The sequence below is a fragment of the Paramormyrops kingsleyae genome, chromosome 3 (genome assembly GCF_048594095.1).
Source record: "Paramormyrops kingsleyae isolate MSU_618 chromosome 3, PKINGS_0.4, whole genome shotgun sequence".
Taxonomy (NCBI): Eukaryota; Metazoa; Chordata; class Actinopteri; order Osteoglossiformes; family Mormyridae; genus Paramormyrops; species Paramormyrops kingsleyae.
The window spans coordinates 31,821,537-31,832,835 of NC_132799.1; the positions used below are offsets into that span (position 1 = coordinate 31,821,537).

An 11,299-nucleotide genomic window follows, 5' to 3' on the forward strand; every position below is an offset into this window, starting at 1 on the left:
TGTCACTATTTTTGCAAAGATATTTTCTCAGATGTATTTTTTTTAATTCCAGACTCTAAAGAGTGAAGATTTGACGAAAACTTTTCATGGATCATAGAGAATCTGTTGTCCATGGTCTCTTAGAGGGTTGAAAGGTTAACAGAGTTTGAGCAAATGGCTTCGTTCAGCTGTTTGACTGGCAGCTTCTCTTATCCCCCAGACCAGGAGCTCTTCTCTGGAATGTACATCGACTTCATGGGGACTGATGCTGCCATTTTCAGAAGTCTCACCCGCAGGAATGCAGTACGGACAGACCAACACAACTCCAAGTGGCTGAGCGGTGAGAGACCCTGGAGAATCACATGTGCCACTTAGTACAAACTAACAAGCTTAAACACAATCCCCTCTGTTTTCATCCCTACCTTAATAAACTAATGAAAAGCCTTGATCCTTATCAAGAGTGTGGCAATGCTTTAGTAACATACGCATACATTTTATGTCATTTAATGCATCACGTCATGTGACTCAGATTGACATACTTGAGGCTGGTTTACTGAATGTTGGTGGTTCTTGTCTTACAGAGCCTATCTTCATCGATGCCCAGTTACTTCCTGATGGTTCAGACCCCAACGATGCCAAGCTGTACTTCTTCTTCCGCGAGAGGCTAACAGACAACAATGGCAACACGAAGCACATCCACGCCATGGTGGCCAGAGTGTGCCCAGTGAGTTCCATCTTCTTCCATGAATATCTGTGTGAGCCACGCAACGGCTAAACTCGCTAGCTACTCTTGGCTCTTTCAATAATCTCCTTTGGCAAGAAGCGATCAATGTTTTATGATGAACCTGAAATTCAAAGGAAAAGAAAATCTGTTGAAAGCACAACATAGGCACATGCATTTAGTCTTTGCCTCTGCCTCTGTGTCCCCTAGAATGACGTTGGGGGACAAAGAAGCCTGGTAAACAAGTGGACAACCTTCCTCAAAGCCCGGATGGTGTGCTCAGTTGTGGAGGAGGACGGGACAGAGACCCATTTTGACGAGCTCGGTCAGTGTGTCCACTTGTGACCTGCAATGCTGGAACTAACCGGCCTCCTAATTGAAAAACTGCAATAGAAGCACCTGTCACTGGATCTTTCAGAACCTGTCACTCAAGAAATGTTTACCAGTACAAAAAATTTTAAATGACGAAAGTCAGTTTGAATGAAATTGTCGGCTAAGAAAATAAAACTACATGTCCATAAACCTGCTGAACACTTAAAAGTCATGTAGATAATACCTACATTTTACGATAGCTTATCTCGTTTTTGGGTCTTTTGCCATGCATTTGGATATTACGCAATATTTCGATCTGTCTGAAGTTTCATTCCGAGCGATAGACATGGCCTGAAAATCCACCTTGTGTTTTTGTTCCAGAGAGCGTATTTTTGCTGGAAATTGACCACCCCAAGAGCCTTTTGGTGTTTGCTGTTTTCACATCAACGAGGTAAGCCAACCGCAATATTGGTCTTGCCTTGGAACATGCAGGACATGGTGGGTCTTGGTGGTGGTGCTTTTGACATGAGATGTTTGTTCTTGGGGATTCTTAAGGCTCTTGGGTACTTGGATCTCATAATTGCGGTCATTTGTCTCTTCGGTTTTCAACTGTTTTGTTAAATATTGAATGCTCTGTAAGGCTGGTGTATCGATTTCTCGTCCATTGTTCTATCTGTTGCCAGGTAAATTGGGATGGTATGGGGATTTAACACACTTTCAGTCTCCAATAGCTCAAAATAGTTTCTTCAATACCATGGACAAAGGAGACTCACAAAACATACTTGAAAATAAAGTCCTAAAGGTATACAAATGAAAAAATACTTAGCGGTCAAAAAAATGGTTTTCCCACACTGACCAACATTTGTTTTTTCTAACATGCCACCCACCCACGTATAGTCAGAGATGGAAAGTTGAGGTCCAGAAAGCACAAATCATCATTTATCAGGATTTTATTGAAACCAACCACCCGAGTACTCTGTAACTGCAGCTCTTTATTTTATGGCTACAACACCTTGTATAGTATAGAAGCGCAGATACTGTAGATGGTCCTAAATGTGTAGTGATTGGAACTGAAGTTCAGAGGGAAACACTACAAGCCCTGGCATTTAAAAAACCTGGGATTCATCTTTGACTCAGATCTCAGTTACTTCAAAACTCAGCTGCACATGTATTAACTAAGACCAGAAAGAGAGCACACATTACAACAATTTTAAAGTCTCTGCACTGGCTACCAGTCTGCTTAAGCATTGATTTCAAGAATCTTTTACTGGTTTACAATGCTGTTAATGGTCTTGGACCTACCTATTTATCAGATTTGCTTTTATCCTATGAGCCCCCTAGAAGTCTCGGGTCTTCAGGTAGCAGCCTTTTAATTATCCCTGAAGTCCAAACAAAAGCCCACGGTGAAGCATCCTTTTGCTACTGTGGCCCAGGTCTGTGGACCAGCCACCCTGAGGACCTGAGGGCATCAGAGAATGGTCACGTTTTTAAAAGCAGAATCAAGACATTCCATTTTAATCCGGCTTTTATTTGAGTTCTATTCGTTTACCCAAACTTTATTTATCTGTCTGCTTATCTATATATGTGAACTTTATTTATTACTTATTTCTCTACTTATTTATTTATACATTTGTCCAGCTTATTATTTGGTATGGTCCTCTTTTGTTTTATTTTTTACTATCAGTCTTATTTCTTTTAATATCTTACTTATCTCTTTATATCCCAGAACATCTCATCTCTGTTTATCTCCATTTTATTATTATTTATTATTCTGTACCTAATGTTCTACTTTTATTTGTATCCTCCTTTTACATCCCACCATTTATACTTTTATTTTGTAGCTGCTTCTCCTTTATTTATCTTTATATTTAATTATCAATCAAAACTTTATCTTTTCCTTTTTATTAACTCACCATTCATAATTTTACTCATTATATTTTAACCTGCCTCTGGCATTTCCTCATGCAAATTTCTGAGATCGAAGATAACATTTCCTCGGTCCTGTTTTTATTGTCATGTCTATTCTTTTCTTATTTACTCATCTATTTATTTGTTTATTTACTTATTCATTTATAATTGTCTTTCATTTCTTTTGTACCTTTATTTTGCGTAGTTTGGGTGAGGGTGGCAGTAGGGGTGGGTTGATGTTGTTATTTATTATGTAAAGCACTTTGTGTTGCATTGAGTTTGTAGGAAAAGTGCTACATAAATAAGGTCTGATTGATTGAAAAAGCCTGAAGAGTAAGAATAACGGCCCTCGTGCAGGTCATCGTTTTGCTGCCTTTCTGAAGTACTGGTGGCTACATTGTATCCACGGTGGCATGCGCCATAATGCGGTCCTCCTGTAACGAGGGCGATTACGGTAATGGTGGGTCGTTACTGCAGGAATGCTCCTGCAGTCGTGGATCGGCCTTTGTTCCACAGGCTCGCTCAGACCCTCCGGGAAGACGGCTTCCCTCCTGTTTCCAAATAAAGCCATTCGGAGACGGCTTCGGGGGAGTATTGCCGTCTTTAGCCAAAGCAAACAGCTGACCGTTTTGCGGTGCCTCGTGCTTTATTTATCTTACAAACTCAGGGTACCTCCGTCCCTGCCCTGCACAGGTATCCCGCGTTCTTCTGATGAACGGTTCTACTGTATGAGCGTCTCGCTTTTTTGTCCTTCTGAGCCATGCATCCCTTTAAGAAATCAGCAAGCTGCCCCCTGCAGGCAGGTGATGGATAATCCGGTGGGATTTTGCCCTCCTCGGGCTGTGAAAAAGCTAGTCCCATATAGAAGGCCTTCTTTTTTCTTATTGTGATCTGTTATTGTACCTTAAGCACCTTCATTGATCATCTCTGCTCCCCCCACCCCAGCTCTGTGTTCAAAGGCTCGGCAGTCTGCGTGTACAACATGGCTGACATCCTGACCGTCTTCAACGGACCCTTCGCCCACAGGGACGGCCCTAACCACCAGTGGGTGGCGTACCAGGGCCGCATCCCCTACCCCCGGCCAGGAACGGTGAGATCTTGGGCTGACGCTCTGAGCACGTTGCAGCCCAGTGATCCATCCTTAAAAACCTTCTCTCTGTCCTCCTTCATCTGTCCACCGCCACACCCTAGTGCCCGGGAGGAGCCTTCACACCCAACATCCACACAACAAAGGAGCTCCCCGACGACGTGGTGAACTTCATCCGCAATCACCCGCTCATGTTCAATCCCATCTACCCTGTGGGCAGGAAGCCTTTGGTGGTCCGCACCAACGCGGATTACAAGTACACCGCTATCGCTGTGGATAAGGTGACTGCAGCAGATGGCCAGTACCAGGTCCTGTTCTTGGGGACAGGTAAAGCATCGTCAAACGTACAACTCTCCACCTCTCCTTCAACAGCAGAACTGACTGCTGTATTAATGCATTTTGGACAGTGTTTTACATTCCTTGAATTTGAATCAGCTGGAACACTCTATTCTGACTTCCTCTTATTTGTGGCTTTTAATTTGTCCTCCGTTTGCCCTGGAAAGACTGAGCTAGTGAGAGAATAATCTAGAACGCAAACAGCAGGCTGTGTGGTTAGCCCTGGTCTGAAAAAAACTGCAAACAATCCATTCTTCTTACCAATATGTTAGTGTTTCATAGTGACAATCCATTGCTGACAGGTTAAAACTCAAGAGAGGCTTCAGAACAACAGTTGACAATCCTCAGAAAGCTGACTGATGCAGGTGGTTCAATTCTATTCTACTGTACTCTATTTGTATAGCGCGTTTTCACATTACAATGTCACAAAGCGCTTTACAGTATCCCCGCCCAAAGCCCCCAGTGAGCAATCCAGAGGCGACAGTGGCGAGGAAAAACTCCCTAGAAGGAAGAAACCTTGGGAGGAACCAGACTCAAAGGGGGGAGACTATCCTGCAGGGACTCCCTGGACCAAATCGTACCGGGAATGTCTTGACCTGGTAGAACAGGAGTATCTGGACCAAATATTATAGCAAGAATTTGGGCATGGGAGTACAGGCAGTGTCAGAGACTAGCGGCAGAAGGTGTATATTAATCTGATAGCACTGGAAATATTTGTACCACGTAGTTCATGGAAAGCTATGGACTGATATTGCTGGGAGTGCCCGGAGCTGGTGGTGCTGCAGGTATCTGGGCTTGGTAGCACGCAGAGAAGCTAAAGAGTCTGAAATTACATAGGATTTCTGAGTTGTGTGGTTATAGGAATGATCTTGATTCGGTCTTACGGGTGGATCATAGGCCTGGCTGTGGCAGAAAGAGTCGTGGCCTGAAAGGAAAGGGTGGCACTCGGGGCTAGAGAGCACAGAAAGTGCACGGCAGTGAGGGCTGGGGTCACACTCGGGGTCGGACTGCACAGAGAGTCTAGGTGCAGGCAGAAGGCCCTGCAGCTGTGTTAGCGTTTATCAGCCTCTCCCCCCCCCCCCCCCCCCCCCCCGGGATTCCTGAACGGGTGCCAGCAGTGACAGGCTGGGCCAAGGCTGCCAAAACTTTGCTTAGGTGGTATGTGGATTTTTATTGGGGATTTCCGCGTTGTTTGTATTTTATTTTTTGACTAATTCCGTCTTGAATTGGTGGCCCCTTGATTCCAGTTTTCTGCCCTCTCCGTGACTGCCTGTACTGGGGAGCACAAGGCTCTGTCCACAGCTGGGTTATCCGGAAGCTTCCAGAGACTGTATCCATCAGGATAAGAGCATTGTGTGTATGAAGCAGGCTGCATCCAGTTTTGCTGTTTTTCTCCTGCTCGTCATTTTCCATCCATCCATCCTTCCATCCTTTTCCAGAAATGCATATCCATTACAGGGTTGCAGTGAACCCATAGTAACCCAGCAAGCAGGGAGCATGAGACAGGGGTGCCCCCTGAATGGGATGCTGGTCCCTCACAGGGCAGTAACACAATCACACACAGAGGGCTGTTGTGCAATACCAGGCAACCTAAACGATAAGGAAAATATGCAAAATCCATAGACACAGAGTTGTTGAATCAGGCATGAAACCCATAACCATGGAGTTGAACGGCCTGTTTTTTTTTTAATAAAATTTCAAAATTTAACTGTTTTAATTTAATCATCAGATGTCTGGAACAATTTGAAAATTCATCTAATCGACCTCTGCACCAACTTTCCACTTTCTGGACCATATTTCAACTTGACCTGTTATTTATTTGGGAGTCTGTAATTAAGGAAAGTATGACGTCAGATATAAGTCTGAGTTGTTGTGAATGCACACCCCCACATTTTAGAAAGTGCTGGAATGAGGGCGTGGATGCTGCGTAGTCAGCGTCCAATGGATGGATCTGCTGTTTGTCCAGCTTCCTGATTGGCTAATTGGCCGATTTGTTCCTCAGACAGAGGAAGCATTCAGAAGCTGATCGCCCTGCCCGGAAACCACTCCGTGAACAATGATCTGATCCTGGAGGAGCTGCAAGTGTTTAAGGTCTGGAGTCTCCCTCATCTCACCCTGGGGGGTGGGTTTATTTGGAGGTGGTCGCAAACTCCCAGCCATACGGCTGACTTGTCACAGCCCCCAAAGACGACGACTGGGGGAGGGGGGGGGGGACACTGAAAGGCAAACATCGCTGTTTGCCATTAGCGAAATTCTTAGCATTTGCAGCATATGGGAAATATTTTGAGGTTTTAGGAGATTGGCAGGCAGTCATAATCCATGGAAATAGTGCACAAACCAGTGGGGGCTGTGAATCAGGGGAACCGTAATCTCATTAAAGCTAACGGAATATAGTCTCATAAACCAGCAGAACCTCTTTCATTTAGATAAAAAGACACTTTCCTCTGCCTCTGTGACTCTGCCAATGGTGTTTGAAGGTCTTTATTAGTCAGCAAACCAAATACAAAGGAATAGCTTTAGTTACCACGCGGAGGATTCGTCTGCCAGCCTTGGATTGTGCGAATGGAGACTTCCACACGTGTGTGCTAACCCTAACCTATCGTTAAGTGTCACCTAATCCCAACACATCGACCTTTATTCTTTCCAGAGTAACACTCCGGTGACAAATCTGAGAATATCCTCCAAAAAGGTGAGTGGGACGCCCTGGAAAATAGTCCCCACAAGTCACTCTTAAACTCATTGGTGGCATGTAGAAAGACAGAGTAAACTGACACTACAGTGACCCTTGTCAACGCGCAGTGATGCAGTGATGTTGGATGGCCCATATTTCCGAGACTCTTGGCCCAACTGCCCCCCATGTCAGACCAGTCATCAGAAATTGCGGGGCATTATTTGACCACGCCCTTAAGTGTCATAATCAAGTAAATTAAGTTGTAAAAGTATAATTTTTTCAACTTCGTATTAAGGTTCGTCCTTTGTTGTCTTTTAGAGACTTTGATAGACCAGTCCATGCTTTTATTTCTTCACGATTGGACTATTGTAACTCATTATATACTGGCATTGGGGATGCAGCCCTCTCGAGGTTGCCATCGGTTCAGGGCTGTTTTAAAATGTGCTCGACAAAGAAATACTGACTTGAATAAAAGCACAGACCCGCGTAGTTTAACAGGGAATGTATTTACATGCCGTTCTCCCCCACTGAAGGAAGCTTTCAGTTGACACGTTTACTGTTTTCACTCCAGCAACAGCTGTACGTCAGCTCGGAGTACGGCATCTCCCAGGTGTCCTTGCACCGTTGCCATGCCTACGGCTCCGCCTGTGCCGACTGCTGCCTCGCCCGGGATCCTTACTGTGCCTGGGATGGACGGAGCTGCTCCCGTTTCTACCCAATGGGCAAACGGTAATGCCCCACGTTGGCTCTCTTACCCCCTCCCGCAATAACCCCGTATTACTTTACACACATTCCCGTCCATTTGTCTATACCCTCATCTTTTCTCAATATATTACTATTACTATACTAAGACAGTCATTTGGCTGTAGTTTAGCTAGTTTTAATCATAAGTAGCTACCATTTATAACAGCTTTCCCAACACTGCCAATAAACCATACAGTACGACAACATTGACGCAGCCAGCACTATATCAGCCATGTAGCCTGATTAATCGGCTGATGCCGATTGCCATAAAATGATTAGAAATCGGCCGTTTTTTTCTGGCCCGATCGATCGATCGACCTCTGCGTAGCACCTATGGAAATGGATTTGTGACCAAGAATATGCCCGTTATATCACCTAAGCTACTTGAGCCCATTTATTGTTACTATGTGATGTGGGGGGTGGGGGGGGGGGAGGGAAATAGGATGATTCCCAGGGCCCCTGAGTGACAGGGGCTCTAAAACCTTTGGAACATAATTGGTTTGGTCTGGATTGGGGGACCAATATGTTATGCTTTCGTGGGCCCAAAATGTCTGGTTCCGCCCCTGGCACCAACATTCGTCAAAGTAGAAGCCCATGTCCAAAAACACCATAGAATGAGAAGCCCCCATGCCAATGGTAAATGCACTGGTGTGAATGTCTGACTCCTTTCTTTGCTGACTCTGGCTGTGGTTTGCTCAGCCCTTGTTCAGCGCTAGCCGAACTGCTTCATTTGGTCTTGCACATGTCAAGTTTTATTGTACCAGTTCTCCAAAGAACTTTGTCATTTTTGGCCATCTTTCTACGTCATACTGTGAAAAAAACATGTTAACATGCATATAATTTGTTGAGCCCATAGGGTTCCTATGTGGCTATATTGATTTACAGTTTTTTTTGTTTTGGAAGGAACCTTTGGAATGACATCTACTGAATTCTTGGAGATGAAATATCTACCTTTTAATGTATTCAAATCTGAGCAGCGTTATAAAATCCAGGGGTCTGAACGCAGCATGACATAGAAAAAATACAAGAGTAGACCCATGCCATTAGTTCAAGCTGATAAAATGCAACAGCGTATAAAGTTTTTCTCAACATATCACATTCATGACTGTTAAATGATCAGATCAATTCAGCCATGTTTGTGTTTGCTGTTTCCCTCTCGCAGGAGAAGCAGAAGGCAGGACATCATGCACGGGAACCCGCTGACGCAGTGCAGAGGTTTCAATCTGAAAGGTAAGCCTTGGCCACAAAGACGCCCATTGAGATTTTAAGTTAAGGCAGCATGTCGGCAGATGTCACATGCCGTTGTGACATCTGGACTCACGCCCATGTGGGAGCCGGAGGCAGCGATAGAGCAGCAGGTGCTTGTGCTGCGGCCTGCGCCAGACCCTCCTACTTGGTTACATCATGCTCAAGGGTTCTTGGCGCAAACATCTCTGCAGCAGTCCAGGGCTGGCTTGCTCTGCGTCCAATGAATCACTGTTGACCACAGAGACCTAAGGAGGAGGGAGGCTACACAGCTTGGGATCCAGCAATCCGGCAGATGTGCCTGTCCAGTGTTAATTTTGCAATTCATTAGAGCTGGGAACCAATAATCTATTATGAATGTGTGATCTTGTGGTTTGAAGCAGATAACTGTGACTACTACTGCTGTCATCCTGGAACGAGAAAAAGTGTTGCATCGTAATAGCACTTGTTACCAGTTCTGGAGATTGCCATCCCGTTCCAGAGCATCCAAAGCAGAAGATCATCCCACTGTCTGAGAGTAAATTGTTGAATATGTCAAGACACCTAAATCCAAGTTTTTCCTGTGAGAACATGGCAGATGGTTAAGACCCATGAGGATTTGAGAACATGAATTGTTTTTTTTTGACAAGAGGGAGGCCTGTTTGTACTTCTAGCATGCAGATTGTGGGATTGATTTGGGTTAGAGTAGCAATGGTTGGGTTCTGGGTTTGGATTGAGTTTCTTGGGTTAAAAATGTCACAGTAGGTTTGTTTTCACTCCTCTGCTGTTGTCTAATTTTTGTTCATGTTCCAAGTGGTTGGAAAGTGGTTAGAAAGACTGATATATAGAAACTGAATTGATTTTAATTTGACTGATGAAGGCTTTTTGGATTATGGTAAATTGTGTTCTGGGTGAAGTTTTTGGTTAAGTTCTGGGTTCTGGGACTGGGGTAGACTGAGTTCATAGGATGACACATCCTCAGTGATGGATGTCGTGTCATTCACAGCCTATAGGAATGCGGCAGAGATGATGCAGTATGGAGTGAAGAACAACACAACCTTCCTGGAATGCCCACCCAAGTCCCCGCAGGCCTCAATCCGATGGCTCATTCAGAGGGACAATGACCGGAGAAAAGAGGTGAGGTGCCCAGTGTATTCTAGCACCCCTATTTTGGTCTCTGCATTGCATCACTTTTTATACAGTGTAGCAGGTATCATGGTAGCTGAAGTCATGGTCAAATCCCAGAACAAGGTACTGAAGAAGGATCCTCTAAAGACGTGTTTCTTAACCCAGTCCTTGGGAACCCCCAGACAGTCCTTCCCAGCTCCCAACACACCTGTACCAGGTATTCAGTGTTCTTGATTGTTTTAGTTCAAGTGTGCTGGAAGCTGGGAGGGAGCAAAAATGTAGACTGTCTGAACATCCCTGAGGACTGGGTTGTTCTAAAGGTACTCAAGTCAAAAATGAATCTGAAGAACTGCTACACTTGCACGTCGATTTGAACAAATGTGTCTGCTAAATAAATTAATATAAAATAACTGCAATGATGTACATTACAGTTGCAGATGTGCATTTGAAGTTCATGTTTGCCTCACATCACTGCAAACAGTTCATAGCAGGAAAGTGAAATCACAAATTTCAGCCCAAAGGGAACGCCTCGTGGATGAAATCGGGGGGTTTTTCTGGATAGATTTACTGTGTGTTTTTCATATTATGATGTGTGGTGATGACGGCCATAAATATTCCTATGAAATGGAACTGATAGGCAAATTGACTCCAGAGGGAACGAAAGTTATGGGTGTGAGAAAAAAATAAATAAATAAAAATGAACAGCGAAACTGTGAAAGAAATGGGATATATGAAGAAATGCTGCATGAGACAATCTGTGTGGGACTTTTAGTTTCAGACTGAAGCATCTACCCAGCTGATAAGTTTAAGGTTATGAGATACACATACCAAGCATATACAGAGGGACCATCTGCTCCTTCTGAGCAGACTGATACATTCAGTTCCAAGACCATCAAACTAAATTTGCTCTTTGAACTATTTCCTTTTTCCAAGCCAAGGTTTATTTCATTAAGAGATGCAGATATCCAAAGCACCTTGTTTAGTTTCTAATCACCAGACAGCTGATGAGCTTAAAGCAAAACAGGTCACGGGTTCAGTACGTTATACATCTACTACCATTAGGCATTCTTAGATACATCCATTTATTCATTTTCTAGAACTTATCCAGTATAGGATCACGGTGAGTCTGGAGACTATTCCGGAAACAGGAAGGCACAAAACTAGGGAATGTGAAAGACATGTAGGGTTG

General features: G+C 44.2%; 1 protein-coding gene across 1 annotated transcript in view; it reads left to right on the forward strand.

Annotated features, from left to right (window-relative positions):
• sema3c (sema domain, immunoglobulin domain (Ig), short basic domain, secreted, (semaphorin) 3C) overlaps positions 1-11,299 on the forward strand; it is a 36,601-nt gene that overhangs the window by 22,153 nt on the left and 3,149 nt on the right. Inside the window, exons 7-17 of the mRNA XM_023810974.2 lie at positions 200-319; positions 561-703; positions 911-1,025; positions 1,394-1,463; positions 3,866-4,010; positions 4,112-4,334; positions 6,346-6,434; positions 6,991-7,032; positions 7,586-7,743; positions 8,921-8,988; positions 9,989-10,119. Coding sequence (XP_023666742.2) covers positions 200-319; positions 561-703; positions 911-1,025; positions 1,394-1,463; positions 3,866-4,010; positions 4,112-4,334; positions 6,346-6,434; positions 6,991-7,032; positions 7,586-7,743; positions 8,921-8,988; positions 9,989-10,119 — 1,304 coding nt within the window. The remainder of the gene's footprint in view (positions 1-199; positions 320-560; positions 704-910; positions 1,026-1,393; positions 1,464-3,865; positions 4,011-4,111; positions 4,335-6,345; positions 6,435-6,990; positions 7,033-7,585; positions 7,744-8,920; positions 8,989-9,988; positions 10,120-11,299) is intronic.